A 24,210-nucleotide genomic window follows, 5' to 3' on the forward strand; every position below is an offset into this window, starting at 1 on the left:
GCCAAGGGCCAGAAGAGGTCTGATTGTGGGCATGGCAGAAGAAAGGCTGTTCTGGCTAGAATAAACTGTACCCTGCATTGTAACTGAGTATGGTGGCTGCTGAGTTCTGTGTCACTACTGCGCTGTATTATTGAGCCAGCTGAGCAGAGGGCTATGAATGGAAAGGATGAATGTTGCCATGTTCTGCTGGATGCCTTCCTAAAAAAGGATACTTTTTGTGCCATGGGGAAAATAAACAAATTTGAGGTCGGGGCTAATATCAAATTTTCAACATGGCACAAGTGGACATTTTCCCAAATCACTGAAGCTTTGCAACAAGTTTATGAGAATGCTACAGGTTTTATATTGATCAAATGTTTTAAGGAGGTCAGAAAGACCTCAAAGAATTCAAGGCAGAGAGGTCAGCTCAGAAGGATATGGTGACTATTTTTGGAAATTCTAATGGGGTCATCTGGATAGATTTTCTTGAAGGAAATCAAAATGATCATGGGCATAGATTTTCTTGAAGGAAAACAGAATGATCACGGGCATTTATTATGAAGAAATGGAAAACTGCATTGATAAGAAAAAGGCCAGCAAGTTACACTGAGGAATTTTTTTCCATGACATCAACATACCTTCTTATTTTTGGAGGTTAGCAAGGGCTGGTCTATAAAAATTTCATTGGGAAACTTTACCCCATCCACCCTACAGCCCTAATCTTGCCCCTTTGGATTTCTTTTTGTTCTCCAAACTCAAAGTACATTTAAAAGGAACATCATTTGAGTCCAAGAGGATGCCACAACTGCCATTTTGATTAGGTGTAAATCGAGTGACAGATAATTTTTCAGGGAAGTGTTAGAGTGATAGAAACACTGCTTTCAGAAGTGCATAGACCTAGATAGACGATATGTTGAAAAGCAATACCTTCACATTTTCATATTTTTGTTTAACACAGGTTTCTATGATTTTGCAGCAACACAATTTTACTTACCTTCATATCAGCACAATGGTAAGAAATATTAAGTTAAAGATTTATTGAGAGAGAAAATTATATGCGTGCCTAACTTAGATTAGAGAGAAGGTCAGAGAAGACCTTTCTAAGAAAGCAGTATTTTAACTGAAAACTAGGTAATAAGTAAAAGTTAGTCAAGCTTGCAAAGGGGAAGACTTATTGAATAAATAAGTTGTTGGTCTTCCAAAATTCTAACATGTGACCTCCACATAGTTTCCATCACCAAGGACTTTTTTTTCCCAACTACTGATCCTTCTTCTGTGTTCAACTCTCACATCCCAGTCACCAGTAATTATTTACACATATTTGATCAACTTCAGACTACAGAAGATTGGTAAAAATCTTCCATTTCTTCATCTTTGGCATTAGTGGTTGGTGCATAAATTTGAAGAATAGTCCCATTAACAGGTCTTTCTTATAAACCTTCACTCAATTCACAATAAAAAGTTAAAAAGAAAAGAAATCAAAGTATACTATCCTATCACTAACAGTGTTGTAATTCAGGACACATCTTGGAATGGTCTTTTTTATGCCATTCCACTTCAATTTGTTGTTCCCAGGAGAGTAGACCATGGGATTGTCTGGCTTAAAATGCCCCATACCAGTCCATTTCAGCCCACTAAGGCCTTGAATACCTATCTTTAAGCATTCCATTTCATTTTTGATCATTTCCATTTTTTTTAGATTCATACTTTGCACATTTCATATTTCAGTTACTAATAGATGTTTGCAGATGTTTCTTCTCATTTTGAGTCATGTCAAATGCTTACTTCATCATTATCATTAAGATTGACTTTAGTAGCTTAAGAAATGATGTTGTTGTTGTTGTTAAGTGCCGTCGAGTCGGTTCCGACCCATAGCGACCCTGTACAGGGTTTCCGAGGGTGTAAATCCCATACTAAAAGAAAAAACAAAACTTCTTTGTTGGTTACCAGTAGGAGTGGGATGCATGGGGAAGGAAGAAGGTAGGGGATGATAGAGCACAGGGTAGGGGGTAGTCACATCATAGTTTAGGTGTTGGGGAGGGCAATACACAAGAAGGGGTAGGGGTGGAATAATAAGGTAGATAGGAAACACTGAGGCAGGTTTGTATGGGCTAAAAGAGATAGAGGTAAATAGTGATGTATGCTCAGACTTGGAACATTCCCACTAAAAATGACAAGCAGATCAGCCTGAAACAGCTAGAGCAACAGAAGATACTCCTTGAAAGAAAGATCAGCAGGAAAAATCCAAAACAAAAATGGCGGTCTGAGTGGCTACTATAAGAACAAGCAAATTGTTCCCAGGTAGCTATCAAGGCAAGTAATCAAGTTCCTTCAGGACAACCCCCCCACCCCCAAGACTGAAACTCAAAGGGAATACATGACCAGGCATATAAGTTTGCTGGTGACCACATTGGTCTACTGGTGAGTAGAAGAGGGGAAAAGGCAGCAATGAAGAAATGGACTGAGTTCAACCACGTGCCATAGACTCCTGTCGACTTGGAGATGAGAGAGAGAAGAGGAAGGGCTGGTTGGTCCAAAGTGTGGTAAGACCTGAGAACTCCCGAGCCCATGGACAAGGACATAGCCATGGGGGGCTGGAGCTGAGAGTGAAGCATCCAGCTGATATGAAATGAGGGGAGACGCACAAGAACGCCCAAACTTGCAGATAGTACCCATTTGACTTAGCCTCCATGGCTTAATAATCAGAACTCGACTAGAGGAAGATAAAAAAATAACTTTTGATAAAGGAAACAAGTGTAAATTGCTACAATTTAATGAACTTGACCTATACTCATGGATGTAGTAGCTCAAAATACCAACAGAAAAGAAGGGAGTCTTCACATTCAAGATAAATCCTATCCCCTCTGTATACAGGGTTGATAGGGACGGGCACTTAGACATTGGCTACCTAAAATGAGGGGGTGACAAAGGCACGAAATGACTTGCTTACAAGTTTTAGGAGATGACACAACCTTGCTTACTGAAAGAGAACTGTATTTGAAACATTTACTGATGAAGATATACACAACAGTTTTCAATATGAATTACTCCTCAATATAAAGAAGACAAAAATCTTCACAACTGGACCAATAAAAATTGTTTCAATATTCAATCTTCTAGTGCTGACAGTGTTTCACTGCTATTCATAGATTTCCAGTGGTTAAACATTTGGAAGTAGCCTGCCTCTCCTTCTTTCAAGTCGGTTTTAGTCTGGAAGCTCAGCTCTAACCTGTCCACCATGGGTGACCCTGTCAGCACTCAAAATACCAGTGACATAGCTTCCAGAATCACAGTAACTCGCAAACCACCGCAGTAAAGCAAACTGATAAATGAGTTGTAGTCCCCTATTGTTAAGTGCCTTTGAGTTGGTTCTAACCAATAGCAACCCTATATAGGGTTTCTAAGGAGCAGCTGGTGAGCTTGAATCACCGACCTTGCAGTTCAAACTCTGGCACATTAACCCACAGTGCCATACCAGGACTCCTGTAGTCCCCTGTTGTTGTTAAGTGCCATTGAGTCGGTTCTGACCCCTAGCAACCCTATATAGGGTTTCCAAGGAGCAGCTGGTGAGCTTGAACCGCAGACCTTGCAGTTCAAACAGTTTTGCAGTCTGGCACATTAACCCACAGCGCAACACCTGCTATATTTAAGAGCATGGGAGCCAGAGAGGCTGACTCCATTACTTAAAACCTGTGTGACCTTCCAAAGTTTCTTACTTCCCATGCTTGGTTTCCTCAATTGTGAAACGATGATGTTAGTAAACCACATAGGGTTATTGTGAGGATTAAGTGAGATAATGTAACGTTCTGGACACATAGTTGTTGTTAGCTGCTGTTCAGTCAGTCCCTCAACTCACAGCCAGCCCATGCACTACAGAACAAAACTCTTCCTGGAGCCATCTCAGTCTGGAAGCTCCACGGAAACCTGTTCAACATCATAGCTAAACAGAAACCCACGATGACACATACCTGGTGGCTGTTTATGAGGTGCTTTGGCTGGAAATCAAGCCCTGATCTCCCACATGGCAGGTGAGAATTTTATCAGGAAACCACCACTGCCCCCATCTGGGCACACAGCTTTAAAAACAAACAAAAATCAAAAAGTTGCCATCCAGTTAATTGTTTCATGACCACCTAATGTGCGTCAGAATAGAACTGTGCACCATAGAGTTCTCAATGACTGATTTCTAAAGAAGTAGATCACCAGACTTTTATTACACTTAACCGTTTTCACAACCACACACACAGTAACTCATTATGGTACCCCAAGCCAAACCCATCACCACCTCACAGCGACCCTACAGGATAAAGCAAGGTTGCCCCATAGTTTTTAAGGCTAGTGTGGCGCTATAGGGTCAGCACTGAACTTACAACCACAATATTGGCTATTCAAACCTGCTGTGGCGCTGTGGGTTAATGCGCCAGACTGCAAAGTCGTTTGAATTGCAAGGTTGGCGGTTCAAGCTCACCAGCTGCTCCTTGGAAACCCTATACAGAGTCGCTATGGGTCAGAACCGACTCAACAGCGCTTCACAACAACAACACAACAAACCTACCAGATGCTCCTCGGAAGCCCTATACAGATAGCTGAGTCATAACTGACTCTACGGCACTTATTTAATAACAATCTTAGAGGAAGTAGAAGACGGCCACATCTTTATTTCATGGAGTGGCTGATGGGTTTGAACCACTGACCTTTTGGTTAGCAAGGAGTACTTAACCACTGCACCACCAGGGCTTCTTCACACACAGTAAAACCCAAAAAACCTACTGCCAGGGAGTCATTTCCGACTTATCGTGATCCTACGTAGATTTCCAAGGCAGTGAATCTTTATGGCAGCTTTAAAGTCTCTCCTGCAAGCAGTTGGTGGATTCAAACTGTTGACCTTATGATTAGTACTACACCGGGTATGATTAGTACTGCACCCACCAGCCTATAAATAGTAGTTATGATTTGTTACATTATTTAACAATTTACGTCTTCCCCTAAATTGTTTGCGCATTTCTGCGAATCTGCACATTAGTGATTCAAGACTGCCAAATTTGAACCCAGAGAGGGAGGCGGGAGGAAGATCCGCGCAGCCGCAGCTGGACTTGCAGTGGCGCCAACCCGCCGCTGGGGGCATCGTTTGGTTCGCCCCGCCCCTGAGGGTCAGGAGTCACCGGATGTTGAGCGATCTGTGGTAACTCTCCGAAATACAGAGTCTTGGGCCCATGGCGTCGGCGCATCACTGTCCTCTGTGTCGCCAAACCTTCTTCTGTGGTCGTGGACATGTCTACAGTCGCAAGCACCAGCGGCAGCTTAAGGCGGCTTTGGAGCGGCTCCTGCCCCAGGTGCTGACGGAAGGCTGGAGGAAGCTGGGACGCTAGCGGACGGGGTGCGGGGCTATACTGTTAGGACCCGAGGGGGTTCTACTTAGCACCTCCCCTTCCCACTCTCTCCGCCTTAGGTTGAAGCCGCCCGCAAGGCAGTCAGAGCCGCGCAGGTGGAGCGATACGTGTCCGAACACGATCGACGCTGCTGGTGCCTGTGCTGTGGCAGTGAGGTGCGGAAACACCTTAGCCATGGCAACCTGACCGTGCTGCACGGGGGGCTGCTGGAACATCTGGCCAGGTGAGATGCAGGCCAGGTCTATCAGCCAAGCCCTTCACTAAAATATGCGAGAGTGTTTAGTGTAGGTGCCAGGAAGGATGCTTTTGTAATTTGATCAGGGTGGATGGATTGAGTGCTGTAAAAAAAACACCACCACTGTAAAGTGTTAGAAAGTAAAGATGCTACTTGGAGGACTAAGGTGTTCCTGACCCCAAGCTATAGTATTTCCAGGCGTCTCATCTGCCTCTGAAAGCTGGACAGTGTGTAAGAAAGACTAGAGATGAATTGATGATGCCGTTAAATCATAGTGTTGGTGAAGAATACTGAAATTCCCATTGACTACCAGAAGAACAAATAAGTGTTTGAAGAAGTGTTGCCAGAATGCTCCTTAGAAGCAAGGATGGTGAAACTTGTTTTATGTGCTTTGGATTTGTTATCAGAAGGGACCAATCCCTGGAGAAGGGCGTGGTACTTGGTAAAGTAGAGGGTCCGTGATAAAGATGAAGAGCCCCGGTGAGATGAATTGCTGAAGTAGCTGCAACAGTGGGCTCAAAAAAAGCAGCTATTGTGAGAATGGTGTAGGGCCCTCCCTGCATGTTCCCTTCTCTTATACATAGGGTTGTTATGGAATCAACTTAAGGGGACCTAACAAATGGGAAAGCCAGCTGGCAACAGCTGGCTCAATGTCATCGATTATCACGCCCTTAGATTCTCACATTATTATTGGAATAAGGGAAACTCGAGATCTTGAAGGGTCTGGTAGAAACCCAAATATCAGAGTGTATTACTTAACTAATATTTAGGTTTCTAAGTCATATTCCACAACTGAGATTACTCATCTCTCTATTTTCAGCCCAGAGCACAAGAAAGCAACCAACAGATTCTGGTGGGAGAACAAGGCTGAGGTCCGGATGAAAGACAAGTTTCTGATCTCGCCCCAGGATTATGCAAGGTAAATTACTGATTCAGAGAGTTTGCAGTAGGGGTGAATTCTCCAGATCTTTGTGTTCTGTTAATTGAAAAGCCTGCTGTATGTCTTAATAGCACTTATTATTTTAGGTATTATTTGAACACAGAAGTATGACAGAGTCCTTGAAAGGGAATTGGGTTTACAATGCATTTGGCAACTAGAGAACAGTTTATAAAAAGATAAACATGTGGCTGTAATCAATTACTTAAATATGTGGTTCAGAGAATAATACTGGTGGTGGTGTGCCACAGAGTTGGTTCCAACTTGTAACGACCCTGCGTAGGGTTTCTGAGGCTGTAAGTCTTTATGGGAGAAGAAAGCTTCGTCTTTCTTCCACAGAATGGCTGGTAGGTTCAAACTGCTGACCTTGAGGTTAGCAGCCTGACTTGTAACCGCTGTGCTACCAGAGCTCCTTAGAGAATAATCCTGAGGCCCTCTTTATAGTGGGCAGGACTCCAGTATCCAGAGCTCACTTTTAATAGTCTGGCCTCTCTTTGAGCTGAACTCTGAAGGGCCCTAAGAAACTGAAGCTGATGAGCACAGTGGAAGAGCCACAGGAAGAGGGCACATGACAGCTTCACTGTCACATTGAGCTGGGACTCTGCTTCAAATTCAGGGGGCGCTCAGAGCCAAGAAGTCACAGAAAAACTCATGGTATCCATGAGGGGATTTCAAAAAAGTTTATGGAAAGATGGAATGAAAAGATAATGGAATTTTTCCATGAACTTTTAAAGCTCCCTTATATTATTCCTGTCTACTCAATGTAGAGAATAATGAAAGGAAGTTTTTTTTTTAATGCCCAAATTCCACTTCTGTATCTTCAATTCAAGCTCAGGACTGTTAACCATAAGGTTGGTGGTTCAAGCCCACCAGCTGCTCCTTGGAAACCCTATACAAGGTTGCTATGAGTCCGCACCAACTCTGGTACTTAACAACAATTATCAACTCTGTGGTTCAGACTGGGAGGAAATGGGAAACTAAGGACAAAAAGCACTCTGCATATCCTGGAACCATTTGGTTTTGTAAATACAGGATAGTTGAGGATTATGAGGATGAACTCTGAACTGATAGGGAATGATTTCCAGGATGTTTTTTGTTATGTGAAAAAGCAAGATGCAAAAGATTAAACACATTGTTACATTTTGTATAAAAGAGAGAAAAAAATGTTGGTGTATGTGTATATATATATATATATATATAAACCTAAACCTATTGTTGTCAAGTTGATTCCAACTCATAGTGACCCTGTGTAGGCTTTCTGAAGCTACAAAGCTTTATGGGAGCAGAAAGCTTCCTCTTTCTCCATCGGAACAACTGGTGGGTTCAAACTGCTGACCTTGTGGTTAGCAGCCCAACACATGACCCAGGGTTCTATATATAAGCCCTTAGGATCACTTAGAGGGTGTATATCTATTCACATGTTCTTGGTGTGCCTTCGAGTTAATTCCAGCCCTAAGTGATCCTGTATTTCAAAGTAGAACTGCCACATTTCCTAGGTTGTAAGTGTTCATGGAGGACTCCTAGTGTGGCTCTGTAGGATAAGCACTGGATTTCTAACTGCATGGTGTGTGGTTCAAACCCCCCAGCTGCTCCTTGGAAACCCTATACAGGGTCGCTGTGAGTAGGAACCAATTCTGTGGCATTTAACAACAGCATTTATGCAAGTAGATCACCAGGTTTTTTCATCAGCAAAGCAACAGTGAGTTTGAACCACTAACCATTAGGTTAGGAGCTAAGTGCTTAGTCCTGGTGTAGTGCTATAGGATAAGCACTGGACCACAAGTCAGTTTGAACCACAAGGTTGGGGGTTCAAACTCACTAGCCACTCCGTGGAAACCTTATACAGGATCACTAGAGTCACAATTGACTTGACGGCACTTAACCACAACTAGTGCTAAATGCATACTTTGTCGTTGTTAGGTGCCATTGAGTTGGTTCCAAATCATAGTGACCTTGTATGTATGGGGTTTTCCAAGGAGTGGTTAGTGGTACGTGTGTGTGTGTGTGTGTGTGTGTATGTGGAGTGCTGGTGTGGTGCTGTAGGATAAGCACTGGACTGGCAGTTCAAACCGACCAGCTACTCTTCAGAAACCCCCTATACAGTCTCACTATGAGTCAGAACCAATTCAAAAGCTCTTAACAACAAGAATATATATATATATATATTATATTAAATATTGAACTGCAATCCACAAGGTCTGGCATTTGAGCCTGACATCAGCTCTGCCAGGAGAAAGATAAGGCTTTCTGCTCCCTCAAAGTTATAAAGCCTCAGAAACCCATACAGGGTTGCTATGAGTTGTTCCTACTCCCAATGAGACAACAGCAAAAACATAGTGGATCATTGGGAACAGGATAGAGATGATAGGAATAACCCCAAGATTTCTTAGTTTACCATTTTTTTAAATATTGTTTTGACTTTGAACCATGTACCACGTAACTTGTCATGATCACTTTCTCAAGACAAGGCAAGGCCAAGGCCTGGTTGACTCTACTGATAAAGATAAAATGAGGCACTTTTCGATTTAGACAGTTTGTTACCTTATACAGACAATGAAAAGAGTAAGCCTAAGGTTCCAGCTCCCAGGTCCTAGTTCCACTCACCAAAAAGAGTGACACTACAACAGAAGTGGCCAATGATGGCAACAGGAGTTGCTGGGAAACAAAATCTAATTCTGCAGCTAAGTGGTTTTATATTCTGCAATTCTAATTGAAGACAGGGTGCCTCATAACAGCTTCTTCCAGGATCCCCATCTTCTTGTGTCCAGAAGATGACAAGACAAGACTCAAAAGACCTAAAGGTGTTTGGTCATGTCAATGAAGTTTTCATCATTTTGCTCCCTATGTGCACCACATTCATGGATATGTTTCCAGCAAAAGCAAATACCCATGTACAAATATCCTGTCAAAACTATGTATTTGTGGGTATGCTCCCACTCTCTTACACCTATTCAGCCTGTGTGCCCATGCATTTACCTTTAGACACTCTTATTGCAGGATTGTGTATATGACAGTATTTACCTGTATTCACTGTAACTCTTACACTCCTTACTGTGTCTTCCTGTGCCTTCATCATTCTTCTGCCAACTTGCCTCTTATTGTATATTGCCTTCTCCATCACACAAGGTAGTGTGTCTACTCTCTAGCCAGTGATTTATACTGCCTTTCCTCTCTGGTGGAGTCCTGGTGTGGCACTGTAGGATAAGCACTGAACCACAAAGTAGGTTTAAACTGGAAGGTTGGTGCTTCTAACTTACCAACCGTTCCTCAGAAACCCTATACAGGGTTGCTATGAGTTGGAATCAACAGTATTGAACAACAACCATACTTGGTAATCATCAAATAATATTTCTTTTAGGTTCACCCTCTTTTTTTTTTTTTAATTTTTTGTGAATTGAGTGAATATTTACAGAGCAGATCATCAGTCCCATACTCAACAAATAATGTCCTTCCTGTCATGACAGTGATTGTAGTTTCTTCCATGCACAATCAGTTCACAGTATTCACCTCTTTGGGCTGTAATTCTTGCACTCCTCCCAGTGTCTTCCACTACCTTCATCTTTCCTGTACCAGTCTCCTATTACCCATCAGTATCCTGGTGTGGCACTATTGGTTAATGCGCTGGACTACAAAACTGGTTTGAACCATAAGATTGGCGGTTTAAGCTCACCAGCTGCTCCTTGGAAACCCTATGCATAATCACTATGGGTTGAAATCGACTCTACAGCACTTAACGTTACCCAACATGTGTCTATCCTCCACCCATTCACCCTTGTTCTTGAGGGATAGTTTTGCTGGATATAATATTCTTTGTTTACAGTTTCCTTTCAGTGCTTTAAATATATCATTCCATTACTTTTATACTCCGATGTGTTTGAGGAAAAATTGGCACTTAAAGATGAGGCGGTCTGCTCCCGTAAAGATTTACAGCCTCGGAAACTGTGCCCAAGGTCACTATGAGTCAGAACCGACTCCACGGCATATAACAACAAATAGTCTTACTGGGGATCCTTTTTATGTTGCTGTTTGCCTCTCTAACTGCTTTCAAGATTCTCTTTTTGTCTTAATATTTGAGAATCTATGATATATCTTAATGTTGATGTCTCTAGGTTTATCCTTTGAGCTTCTTGAATTTGTAGATAAATGCCTTTCATTAGATTGGAGGAGATTTTTGTCATTGTTTCTTCAAATATTCTTTCTGTCCCTTTCTCTCATCTTCTGGAATTCCTAAGATGCATACATTAGGTCACTTGTATAATTCCATTGAACTCTGCTTAGCCTTCTTAAACCTCCATTCTTATTGTTCTTTAACATCTGTAATTTTAACTATCCTATCCTCTAATTCCATCATGGATGTACCCTGCTGGTAATTAAAATACTGGTGGCATAGCTTCCAGCATTGCCACAAAATGCAAGCCACCGCAGTATGACAAACTGACAGATGAGTGATGGCACTCATTCATCTATGCCAAGAAATTTGAAAGACAGTTACCTGGCCAAGTCATTGGAAGAGATCCTTATTTGTGCCTGTTCCAAAGAGAGATGACCCAACGGAATGTAGAAATTACATGTGAGTAAAATTTTGCTAAAGATAATTCAAAATTTACTCCAGTAGTACAGTGACAGGGAATTGCCAGAGGTTCAAGCCAGATTCATAAGAGGACATGGAATAAGGGATATTATTGCTGATGTCAGATAGGTCTTGGCCGAAAGCAGAAAATACCAGAAAGATGTTTACCTGTGTTTTATTGACTATGTGAAGGCTTTCAGTTGTGTGACTCATGACATGCAATGGACAACATTTTGGAGAGTGAGTATTCTGGAGCATTTAATTGTGCTCATAAGGAACCTATGTATAAACAAGAGGCAGTTCTTCTAACAGAACATTTAGTGTTAGGGTTATAGTTAAGACTCAGGTTAGTGTTAAGATAAGGACTGGCCCACAGCTAAGAGTAAGGTTTAGTGTTATAGTTGAGTTTGTTTTTATAATTATTTTCCTGAAATTGATTTGATTTCCTCTTCATTTGGGAACTCTGTAACTAAATTATTCACTCTTTTTACTGTGTTTTTTTTTTTTTTTACTGTTATTGTTGCTGTAAATTGGTATCTCTGGTTCCATATTTTCAGTGTGTAGGTTTGAATATTTGAATATTTCTGTACCTGGGCTGAGTGCTGAGTGATATTGTCATGTCTGTTAGTCTCATATTTTATTTGCATTTGTTGGTCTGTCCAAAGAACTCCCTTTAGTTTTTACAAGGTTGGTCGAGTTTTTACTTCTTTTACATTCTATTTATCTGGAAATGCCCTAATATCGCTGTCATATTTGATGGGCAACCTTGTTAGGTATATAATTCTTTGCTGGCAATTTTTTTCTTTGAGATTTTAATATTTGTCATCCCATCGTCTTCTTGCCTTGTCTTTATGGCTTTTGCTGAGAAATCAGAGCTTAGTCTTAGTAGTTCTCCTTTGTAAGTAACTTTTCATTTTTCATTGTCTTTCACTTTGAAAAGTTTGATTATATGTCTTGGTGATTTTCTGTGGTCTGTTCTGTTTGGAGTTCATTCCATTTCGTGACTGATATATTCTTATCTGTCATGATGTTAGGGAAAATTTTCTTCCAATACCTCTTTTCTTTGTGTGTGTGTGTGTTGTGTGTGTGTGTTGATTGGTGTCTTCCTGTTCTGAAATACTAATCACATGTAAGTTATTCTTCTTCGTAGTGTCCTCCATAAATATTAGACTTTCTTGGGATTTTTATGTTCTTTTTAGTGATTGGTTGGTTGGTTATGTGCCATGGAGTTAGTTCTGACTCATAGCAACCCTGTATAGGGTTTACGAGGCTATCAATCTTTACAGGAGCAGAAAGCCTCATCTTTTTCCCGAGGAATGGTAGTTTCTAACTGCTGAACTTGAGGTTAGCAGCCCAACTCGTAACCACTACGCTACCAGAGCCCCATTTTTCTGTTAGTCGTCTTGTTATTAAAAGTGCCATCAAATCCGTTCCTACTCGTAGTGATGATATATAGGGTTTCTGAGCATCAGCTGATGGGTTTGAACTGCTGACCTTGCAGATTGATCCTCTAGCAGGTCAATATTAAGAGATTTTTCTTCAAACTCATTAATATGACCTTCCATTGATTGAATTCTGCATCCTTGGTTTTTCAGTATATTATCTACTTCTGAAGTCCTAGCATTTTCTGGCTTTCTAAATGCTGTTTTTATATAGTTTCTAAATTTTCATTTATTTTGTCAGTTCTTGTAGTGTTTACCTGAATTTTTTTTAAAGTTTTTTGTGTTTTCATCTGCAATTTTCTCGATCTGTTCACGGTACCTAAATATTATTTTTAATTCTTATCAAGTACTTCTGATACTACTTCTAGTATTAATACTTTCTGACTGTATTTGGTCACTTGTTTGAGATGCTCTAATTTCTTGGGGTAAGCTGCGGATGGTCTGCTTTCTCGGAGACACTACAGTGTCACTGTATTTGTATTCATTGATGTGTGTGTTGGTGTGCTCTCAGGCACTCACCGCTTGTTTCCCGGTGGATGTGCTAGAGATTGGAAGTGTGAATGCAGTTCTGTTTGCAGGCACATAGGCAGAGCCATGGTTGATTTGCAATGATTTGCTGCTTAATCCACTGTCACTCAACTATTCAACAGAATGTGCACGTTCAATGTCGTTGTCAGCTGTGGACGAGGACAGATGTTCTTGTTGTTGTTTTCTTTTTAAAGTTTTTACTATTAATTGATGAAGGTTAACAGACAAGATCATTAGTTCTATAGTCAACAAATCACACACTACATTTCTTTACAGTCATTGCCTTTATGTACCATTAGTGAACAGTATTTACCTCTGTGCACTCTAACTTGCACTCCTCCTGTGTCTTCTCATACCATTAAGTATCTAAATTGTGAAAGTAATTTTTGATTAGTCAAATTTCTCATATAGGACACATGACATGGGCAAAGGAAAAATTGAGGCAAAAAAACCCCCCAAAACCAAACCAAACATATTGCCATCAAGTTGACTCCAACCCCTCGTGATTCCATGTGTGTCAGAGTAGAACTGTGTTCCATATAGTTTCCAGTGGTTGTAATCTTTTTTTTTTCCCCCATTGAAACGTTATTGTGAATTGATTAAATGTTTATGGAACAGATCATCAGTCCCACACTCAACAAATCATATACCATTTCATTACAATGATTGGAATCCCCTCCACGTACCATTATATCACAGTATTTGCCTCTATTCACTTTAACTCTTGCACTCCTCCCTGTGTCTTCCACTACCTTCATCTTTGCTGTGCCAACTCCCTTTCGTTATATATTGCTTTCCCCATAACCCAAGTTAATGTGTCTAGCTTCTACCCAGTGAATAATTTTCCTTTCCCTATGACTCCTAGTAACTATCACAGAATTTGTCTTTTAGCAAGAAAATATTTTCTACTTTTTACAACAGTATTTGACCTTTTGTGATTGATTAATTCCACTCAGCATAATGTCCTCCAGGAGTCATGGTGTGGTGCTGTAGGATAATGCACTAAACTTCAAGTTGCAATGTTGGCAGTTCAAACTCACCAGCTGCTCCTCAGAAACCCTCTGTAGAGTTACTATGAGTCAGAACCAAGTTGACAGCAATTAACAACAATGACTAATTTCTTTGTTGGCCGCCTGAATGTCTTTGGTAAAGTGTCTGTTCAAGTCCTCTGCCCATTTTTTAATTGGGTTATTTGTTGTCTTCTTGTTGAGGCATTGGAGTATTCTGTAAATTTTGTCTGATATGTCATTGCCAAATACTTTTTCCCAATCTGTGGGTTTTCTTTTGAGTCTTTTGGTGAAATCCTGTGAAGCACCCAAGTGTCTAATTTTTAGAAGATTCCAGTCATCTATTTTCTCTTCTGTTTGGGTGTTTTCAGTTATGTTTGGTATTGTATGCCATGGATCAGAAGTTCTAAGCTTGCCCCTGTTATTTCATTAATGATGTTTATGCTCTGAATTTTACATTTAGGTCTTTAATTCATATTGAGTTAATTTTTATATGTGATGTAAGTTTGGGTCTTGTTTCCTTTTTCTGCAAATTGATCTCTAATTTTGCCAGCACCGTTTATTGAAGACTATCTTTTTTCCATTTAATTGAAGATCAACTGACCGCAGGTGGATAGATTTACTTCTGGTTTCTCAGTTCTGTTCATTGTGTTTTTGGTTATACCAGGCTGTTTTGACTACTGTGGCTGTTTAATAGGTTTTGAGATAAGGAAATGAGAGGTCTCCTACTTTGTTTTGTTGTTGTTAAACTTTTTTATTGTGAATTGAGGGAAGGTTTACAGAGCATATCATCAGTTTTACATTCAACAAATCATAGTTTGCTTCATTACATGGTTGCAATCTCCTTCATGCACCAACAGTTAATAGTACTTACTTTAACCACTGCATTTCACCCTGTGTCTCCCACCACCCCCATCTTTCCTCTGCCAACCTCTGTCTGGTTGTATATTGCCTTCCCCGACACCCATGGCAACGCGTGTCTTCCATCTTCCTCCCCACAATCAATCATAGATTGTTTCTTTTATCAAGAACCACCCCCTTTCTTTTTTTCCTCTTGATGTACCAAAAAAAAAAAAAAACAACCTCACAGGGATATATAGTCGTTCTCTGGTAGCATAGTGGTTACGAATTGCGCTGTGAACCGCAAGGTCAGTAGTTCAAAACTACCAGTGGTTCCGCGGGAGAAAGATGAGGCGTTCTGCTCCCGTAAAGATTTACAGCCTCGGAAACCCTGTGCGGGGTCGCTATGAGTCAGAACCAACTCCATGGCACTTAACAACAACAACAAACAACCAAAGGACACATTCTGGAAGCCAGCCTCCTGGCCACCAGCAGATAGCCTTTCTCTTACCATGAGTCTAAAGTCATCAGCTGCTCTATCTCTCTACAACATCATCTCTTTCTCCATTTCTAGTTAGGGTCCCACGTTCTTCTCATGCTCTTCTGTCTTGATGGTCTTAGGGTTCTAGCAACTCTGAAATTTTTCTCTGCTTTTGATTGTTTCTTCCTCTTCTGGAATTCCAAGTGATTCCAATCATAAGTTCTCTTAGTGATGTCCCACATAAAATCTCAGGCTTTTTTCCAATTTTTTTCATTTTTTCTGTTTTTTCTTCTAGCTTACTTCTTGTTGTTAAGTGCCGTTGAGTCGATTCCGACCCATAGCGACCCTGCATAGGGTTTCCAAGGCTGTAAATCTTTACAAGAGCAGAAAGCCTCATCTTTCTCACACGGAACAGCTGGTAGTTTCGAACTACTGACCTTGCGGTACACAGCCCAATTTGTAACCACTACGCTACCAGAACTCCTTCTAGCTTACTAGTATTGATAAATTTATCTTCAAGATTACGAATTTGAGTTTGCACTGATTAAGACCTACTTCTTTTTCCTTCAATCTATTTCTGAGATTTTAGTATTAACCTGAATTTCTACTTGCAGGTTTTGTATTGTTTCAAAATTTGCGTTTATTTTGCCTGTTTAGTGTTTTCCTAAATTCTTCTAATTTTTTTCTGTGTTCTCCTTGCTTCCCTCAGTCTGTCCATCCATTGAAGGTACCTAAATATTCTTTTGACTTCCTTTTCACTTCATCCTGTTTCCTTTTCTTCCTCAGAAATGTTTTCTGGTTCTTCATTTTGGTCATTTATTCACGTCATTTTCTTTTGTTTCTTTGTGTGAACTAAAATGATCTGTTGTCTCCACAGCATTGTGGGGTTGTCATGTTTGTATTTAATTCATCATCGTTTGTTGATGTGTCCTTAGGCTCTGTCTCCTTTTCCATCATGTCTTAGGCTCTCACTGTCTCTTTTTCCATCATGGCTTAGGTTCTCACTGTCTCCTTTTCCATATGAATCTGCTTTGCCAGGCCACCTTCTGTTGCCAAAGTTGCTCACAAGATGGTCATGCCGTATCTGGCCAGCCATTCACCAGTCTTCCTTGTTCTCTGTTCATGCTTATCTTTTTCTCCCAGGAAGCACTCAATCCACTTACTATCCTTTCCTCTCATGTTCAGGGTTCTAGGATTTTCATCTATGTCTGTTTCATTTGGGCTCTCGTATCTTTGTTGTAGAGGGTCCATGTAGTGTACCTGCCTAGTCCACCATCTTGCTGGAGGTCCTTGTTGGTGTGTTCTGTCTTCTGGTAGGTGTGATTAGAGAATGAAAGTTGTGTACACCATTTTCTGTTCACCATTTGTGCAGCTCAATTTAGGGTGGGTTTGGCTGATTTGGGCTGGTGTCTGTCACTGATCAGGTGGTGTAGGAGCTGGTATTGGCTCTCAACCTGTGATTGAGTTGTATGGGCACAGTTGCTGTTTCCCATTGGGTGGGGCAAGAAGGGAAAGCACACATAGGAAAACAAAACAGAACAAGCAATCAGCAGTGAAAACAGAGTAAAATAAAGGGAAAAAAAGAAACAAAATTGGGCGGCAACAACAACAACAAGAATGTAATAACCAAAAAGAGCAAAGAGGAACGGAAAATAGCACTGTAAAAGAGAAAAATAAGAGACAATAAAAGGAAGGGGCGGGGTGTGTGTGGAAAAACAGAGTAACATGAAAAGAGAAAGATCCTAGAGTCATAAAGAAGAACCAAGCATTGACAAAGAAGAGGGTGGACATGAGAAAACGAAAGCAGAGATGATGCCGTTGAGTCGATTCTGACCCATAGCATATAGGGTTTCCAGAGAGTAGCTGGTGAGCTTGAACTGCTGACCTTGCAATTCAAACGGCTTTACAGTCTGGCACGTTAACCCACAGCACCACACCAGGAGATAGAAAGGATAAAAATCAAGGGATGGAAAGGAGAAGGAAAAGAAAGAATAAACAAAAACAACAAAAGGAAAAATAGACAAAAAAAACAATGCAGATGTTGGACCCAGAGATGAGAAAACTCCCTGGGGCTCCTGCCAGTCAAGGAGCTCATGAGGTGGGTGGAGGAGGAATGTAAGAAGTAAGTTCCCAGCCCTGGATATAGTTCCTATAAGCCTGTTGTTAGGTGCCATTAAGCTGGTTCCAACCCATAACACCCCATGAACAACATAGTTTTAGCTGTTGTCTATGTTCAGGGTACCCAATTCAGAAGTAGTTCATAGAGGCCCTTCAGGTTGCTAGTTTCAGTGTGTGTCAGTACCAGAAGGTAGCTGGGGGCAGGGTAACTGATTATGAGAGTTCCTGCATGTCTAATTCTGGCCTGGAGGCTGTGTGGGTTTTGTAGGTCTGGAGCAGTTTGCCTGAATCCAGACACCAAAGCAGTGCAGCCAGCATTTAACTCTCATTGCTCACAACCAGGAGGCTCAGAACTCCTGGAGAGCAGAGTTTGCATTGGTGGTAGTCTCCTGGGGAGTGAGGAGCACACCTTTTCCTTCACCCATGTTACTCCGCCATCAGGCTGTAGTCAGTCTCTCACCAAAGCTACTTGCAAAAGTTCAAGGTAGTCTCGCCACATCATGTCTGGTCTGCAATCCATCCACCACCTATCAGTCTCCATTAGCTGTCCCTCCTCATCTGCTCCTCCCAGTAGATATTCACTCTACTTTTCTAACCTTTCCTCTGAAGCTCAGGGTACTAGGATTGTCTATTTTTTTTAGTCTCTGTTATCTTTAGGGGCCTTGTGTACCGACTCTGCCATTTTTCTGGGATTCTGTATGTTTTGTTTTGAATCTAAACCTGGATGACAGTTTTCAGATGTATGTGGGGCTAATGATGATTGTCAGAGAAAAAGAAGACCCCCCAGTGAGATGGATTGGCAAAGTGGCAGCATCATTGGGCGCAAGTGTGGCAACAATAGTGAGGTTGACCCAGGATCGGGCAGTGATTCGTTCTGCTGTGCATAGTCACTGAGTCAGCACCGACTCGATGGCAACCTAACAACAACGATCATAATGGAGTCGAATCTGTTCTAAGTAAACTGGTTTGTGTCGTCTCTCTAATCATAATGTATTGAATTAAAAATAAAAATTCATAATTCCATAATGATGTTTTTAAAAAGAGAAAGACAAAGGAAATGCCATCTTCATTGAAAACTGCTAGAATGTAAAAATCACCACTGTGGGTATTCCAGCGTAACTAATTTAGGCAAGGATTATCAGTAGATGCTAAAACCATTGGGGGAAAGGTTGCAAGGAAACAAACAAGTAAGTCATACAGTCTCAAAGTCTTAAAACACAGATTATTATTTTCAGAGCGAAAAAATGTTACTTTAAAATGAAGATGTTTGAAGGTTAACGGGCTTTAACATCTATGTGGAGTCATCAATGTGATATTCCTGCCAAAACCCTCAAATCTCATAAGGAAACCAGTTAACTCAGAATTGTAATGATGGGCAAGATGTAGCCTAGAGGATTCAAAGTAAAAGACAGAGGGAAGCAGTAGGTCTGTTATAAAAGTGACCACCAAACCATCCCTGCCACAGCCCTCTCTACTCAGCTTGGTTCAATAACTCATTGCAGTGGCACACAGCATGTGGACACTCTAGTCACAGTTAAGGAGTTTATTAGGGAACTTAGCAGGTTACTATTCAGGGTCAGGATAGCCTCTCAGCCATGTTCTTGGCCCTCTACCCTGCTCTGGCAATGTTACATAGCTCTTTTAGGGCAACTGTTACGAATCGGGCTGCGAACCTTAAGGTCAGCGGTTCGAAACTACCAGCTGCTCCGCGAGAGAAAGATGAGGCTTTCTACTCCCTTAAAGATTTACACCCTCGGAAACCCTATACAGGGTCGCTATGGGTTGGAAACGACTCGATGGCACATAACAACAATCAATGCCCATAGGACACACTTCATGAAAGCCTTAGCCTGAAGGCACTTGGCTCTGGCTCCCCAATTGAGTGCATGGAAACATCCCACTCAACAAGTGAGCTTCCTAACTAAAGGCAGTTAGCTTTATTTGCTCCAGGGGCTAAGAAGGTCACCACTGTCTGATGCTCAGGCTCTTAAGGCTCCTGACTCCTGTGCTACTTACTCCTAGGGTATCCTAGCTTTCTGTCCCTGGGTTGAGGAGATTCAGTGTACAGGAATCTCAGGGTCCAAAGGATGCACTGTACTCCTGTTGCAGCCTTTGATGGTAGTGCAATCCCTTCCTACTTCTGAGATGGCTTATTTCAATACCCATATTCGAGCTCTAGGTTTTCCCAATTACAATGAACTCTTAAGTTATTCACAACTGAAACACATCATCAGTATCTTCTCCCACTTTCTCTTACCCAGACCCATTAGGAAAGTCATTTGATGTAAGTTAAATTCTAAAACTAGAAAAGACATTAATTTACACCACAGTCTACACTGGGGAAAGAGACAAAACAGCCAAATCCCATGTTAGAACTTTCACTGAACCTTGGGATTGGAGGTGGTGGGTGAGGGTCAGAGGTGGTGTAAAACAGGTTTGAGACAATTGGGGACATTTGATGTCATTGAATTGACCTGAAGTATGGTAATGGTTTTGTGGTTGTTAGCATGTTACTGTTCTTCACAGATGCATGTTGAAATGTTTAGGGTTATAGCCTGTCTTTGATTAGGCAAACAGGACTATATGTGCGTCTATGTGATCTAGCTGTACAAGAGAGGTGTGCAGCCAGTTTAGCAGGCCTTTAACAGTGAACCTGGGTGAGAGGGAGATGGGTGTTCATTGTACTATTGTTCCTAAGTTTGAACTTTCTCAAAATTAAAAAAAAAAAAAATTTATTGGCCACAAAGGAGTTCTGGTGTGACGCTGTAGGATAAGCACTGGACTATAAGGTTGCTGCTTCAAACCCACCAGCGGCTCCTTAGAAACCCTATACAGGGTCTCTGAGTCAGAACTCACTCAAGGGCACTAACAAGGAGACCTTTCATTTTCACAACTGACAGGGAGTTTGAATAACCACTAAGCAGGGGCTGAGACTCTGAGATAACTTGCTCCTTTTTTTTTTAAGGTTCAAGAAATCCATGGTGCGAGCTTTAGATTCCTATGAAGAAAAAGAGGATGAAGTGATCAAAGAGGCAAGTTAAAGACAAGGCCTTGGCAGACCCAGTCCCCATGATCCTATATTCCATCTAAACATCATCTTTTCTGCAGATGGCAGCTCAGATCCGGGAGGTGGAGAACAGCCGGCAGGAAATGGTTCGGTCTGTGTTAGAGGTTGGTTTCCCTTGGAGGATCCAGAGCAGTATCCAAATCCACCGGTCCCTGGCTCACCCAGCTCTTCTAAGAGAATTCATGGACTCAATTCTTTATCTGCTTGGAATCCCAAAAATACCTTCCCTGCCCATTAGGGGCAGGCCTCAGTGGAAAAGACATGGGGCAAGGCTGGGAGAAAGGGAGGGAAGAATTTGCAACGTGGGCAGCACTATTTCTTATGATACTGAGGTCTAGAGGGTGGGGCTTGGTCTAAGTAGGCACTTAAGCATCCTAGACACATTTATTTTTCCTGAAACCAAATCAGCCTCAGGCAGTGCCAGACCCAGAAGAGGGCTGTTCAAAACCTACAAGCTGGGAAGAGAGAAACAGGTAAGATGGTTTGGCAATCTCCTTGGGAGTTTGATGTTTCAATGTAAAGAGCTTTCTCTAAACTCTAGACAAGTCTTTTATCTGCTCTCCTCACAAAACTGGTGAGCTTCTTTTACTCTGGTCCAAGGACCTCATCTTGCCAGCCTGGCTTCCTCTCCTTTTTCAGACAAATATCTTCAAACTCACAGCAGCCCTCAGACCTGGACATGCCACCAACTTCAGAGCTTGACTGGATGAAGCCAGGACAACCCCTGACATTCATTGACCATCAGGTACAATGGATAATAAGCAGGCAAAGGCCAATAACCCCTCTTCCCAGAGTACCCCTTTTCCTTGTTTTCTACATACTTCCTGAGCTACTTCTGTCTCCTCTGCAGGCATTTTCCTTTCCTGTTATGTTCCTTTCTGGGTTCTCAGATCTCTTCTCTCACTCTTACATACAGATCTTGTTCTCTGCAGCTGTTCTAGCTGTATACACAACACTGATACTTAAGACATACTAGAGACATCTGAAACTAACCTTCACGACTCCTGTATTTCTAGTCACTGTAGATGGAGATCCTTTTCCCTCATTTTTCATCTTCTACAACAACCTGTCAATGAGTATGCATCAGTTTTCCTTGTAATACATGAAGTCTGCCTCTGTACAGTTTCGGGATGATCTCTTACCCCAACGGTCACATCACCTGCCATCTCCTATCTGTACGCCAGCCAGTGACTGTGCTTCTCCCTGACTGCATATGTAGTTGCTGTTGCCTTGAATATGCTTTCCTTTCCTCATCACTTTAACTCTCAACTGCCTTAGCTGTCAGTTCAACTGTCCCTTTCTCATGGAAGGCTTATCTGAATAGGTCATCTCACCATTGTAAATAGCTATTAAAACAATTAAACATCACTGCACTCTGAATGCCTCCTTATAAATGGAAGCTGTTAAGGGTAATCAAGTCAGTTCCCATTCATAATGACCCTCTGTAGGGTTTCCAAGGAGCAGCTAGTGGGTTTGAACCACTGACTTTATGTCACACCATAAGCCCTATGAACAAGCATGTGGTTAAATGCCATTGAGCCCGTTCTGATTCATAGTGACCCTGTATAAGGTTTCCAAAGAGCAGCTAATGCACTTGAACTGCCAGCCTTGTGGTTCAAACCACCTTTGCAGTCCAGTCTTATCCTACAGCGCCACACCCTGTAAAGTGTGGAAATGTTATTAATTCATATGTAATTGTCTTTCCCCACTAGGTAGCTTTGAGTGCAGAATTTTGATTTGACATTTGTAGTGACTCTAGGACTCTGGTGTGGCCCTGTAGTATCAGCACTGGACTGTGAATGACAAGGTGTCGGCAGTTCAAACCCACCAGCTGCTCTTCGGAAACCCCATCATACAGGGTCTTTATGAGGCTGAAGTGACAGTATGACTCTTGTTTTGGACAGCTCCACTATTAAGAACATGAGCCTCTTGAAGACAAGACTGTCCTTGTTACGTATTTCTAATATCAACCAGATAGGCAGAACTGGCATTTGTGGTAGTGATTGTACCAGCCTCCTTGAAAGTGTTTTCTCTAGCTCTGAATATCCTATCATCTCTTGGCTTTCACTTTTTTTCTTCCTATTTTCAATTATAGGACATACCAGGAGTTGGCAATATCCACTCAGGTAAGGCCCATTTCTCAAAGTGGCTGTTAAACTTTTTAGAACCTGTATCCAGAATACAGGTTATAACTTTATATAAACATATGAAAAGATGCCATCAGATGCAGAAAAAAATACAAATTAAAATCATTGAAATACATTACATACTTAGTTACATGCCATCGAGTCTGTTCCGCCCCATAGCAACCTTGTATAGGGTTTCCAAGGAGCAGCTGGTGAGCTTGAACTACCAACTTTGCAGTTCAAACAGCTTTTGCACTCTGGCACATTAACCCACAGTGCCACAATAGGACTCCACATTCTTAATAGAGCAATTAAAAATATTTGAAAACTTGAAAGTATCAAATGTTCAAAAATGATGTAGAGAAACTGGAACTCATATACTGCTGATAGGAATGTAAAAAAAAATGTAAAATGGTACAGCCACTCAGGGAAACTAGCTGTAATAGCAGTTATTACACACCCATCTTAAATGAATCCAGCCATTTCATTCCTTGTAATTTATCCAAGATAAAAAGCACATCTATTCAATCTTGTATACAAATCTTGATTTATGAACAATGGCATAATCTCTAACAATGAAAAACGAGTGAAGCATTGATAGAAGCAACACAGATTAAGTCTCAATTACACTAAAAGCCAGACCAAAACAGAGGTACGGATGGCAAATTTATATAAAATGCAAATTATAGAGATGATCACTGGTTGTCTAGAATTTGTGGAGTGACAACAAAGGATTTCAGTGGAGCACAAGCATAATTATCTTCACCGTAGTAAGAGCTTCATAGGTGTTTACATTTTAAGTATGTGCATTTTGTGTCACTATTTTAACACATTAGAATATGTCAGCTACATTGCTTTAAATTAGCCTAGGGTACCTCAACTTCATGTTTATTCCTGGGTTTTGCCTTACCACTTCTCAATTAGGATAAGGGTCATATATTACAATAACCTAGAAGTTTAAAAAAAAAAAAAAAAGACTACCTAATTTCTGCTCATTGGGTCTTCCCTTTTTCCCTTCCCAGGTGCTACACCTCCCTGGATGGTCCAAGATGAAGAACACGATTCTGAGAGCCAACAAATAGGGCCCTCCTATGAAGAGTTTCTTAAACAAAGTAAGTAAACAAATTTTAGAAAGGCAATGAATTCTTTAAATTTTCCCATTCAAATAAGATTGTTTCCTTATTACTGTAGAAGAAAAAGAGAAATTGAAGAAGCTTCCCCCAGAACGAGTCGGGGCCAACTTTGATCACAGCTCCAGCACAAATGCATGCTGGCTGCCCTCATTTGGCCGAGTCTGGAACAATGGACGCCGCTGGCAGTCAAGGTATAGAATAGAACCAGCCCCAGAACCCCAAATGACTGCTCCTTTGAAAATCCCTCCCTTCATTCTCTCTTATTTCCTTTCAGGCATCAATTCAAAACAGAAGCAAGGAACAAACAGCAGTCACGCAAAGAAAAAACCTAATAGATTCTCCATATTCTAGACTTAA

General features: G+C 41.3%; 1 protein-coding gene across 1 annotated transcript; it reads left to right on the plus strand.

Annotated features, from left to right (window-relative positions):
- Positions 1-5,180: 5,180 nt before the first annotated feature.
- CCDC84 (coiled-coil domain containing 84) lies at positions 5,181-24,185 on the plus strand. The gene is made up of 11 exons (XM_006833896.1): positions 5,181-5,312; positions 5,429-5,592; positions 6,425-6,523; positions 20,493-20,559; positions 20,636-20,698; positions 21,003-21,067; positions 21,234-21,339; positions 22,690-22,720; positions 23,743-23,832; positions 23,912-24,044; positions 24,128-24,185. Exons 1-11 carry the CDS (start codon positions 5,193-5,195, stop codon positions 24,183-24,185), a joined length of 996 nt encoding a protein of 331 aa, XP_006833959.1. The 5' UTR covers positions 5,181-5,192.
- Positions 24,186-24,210: the final 25 nt, after the last annotated feature.

Source organism: Chrysochloris asiatica, unplaced genomic scaffold, assembly GCF_000296735.1.
Source record: "Chrysochloris asiatica unplaced genomic scaffold, ChrAsi1.0 scaffold00008, whole genome shotgun sequence".
Lineage (NCBI taxonomy): Eukaryota > Metazoa > Chordata > Mammalia > Afrosoricida > Chrysochloridae > Chrysochloris > Chrysochloris asiatica.

What these genes read in the sequence shown, in the direction of transcription:
- CCDC84 (XM_006833896.1), top strand. Translation starts at nt 5,193, where the DNA reads ATGGCGTCGGCGCATCACTGTCCTCTGTGTCGCCAAACCTTCTTCTGT. An exon ending in AGTTGGCAATATCCACTCAG is followed by an intron (nt 22,721 to 23,742) that starts GTAAGGCCCATT and finishes TTCCCTTCCCAG; the next exon opens with GTGCTACACCTCCCTGGATG. An exon ending in TGAAGAGTTTCTTAAACAAA is followed by an intron (nt 23,833 to 23,911) that starts GTAAGTAAACAA and finishes TTATTACTGTAG; the next exon opens with AAGAAAAAGAGAAATTGAAG.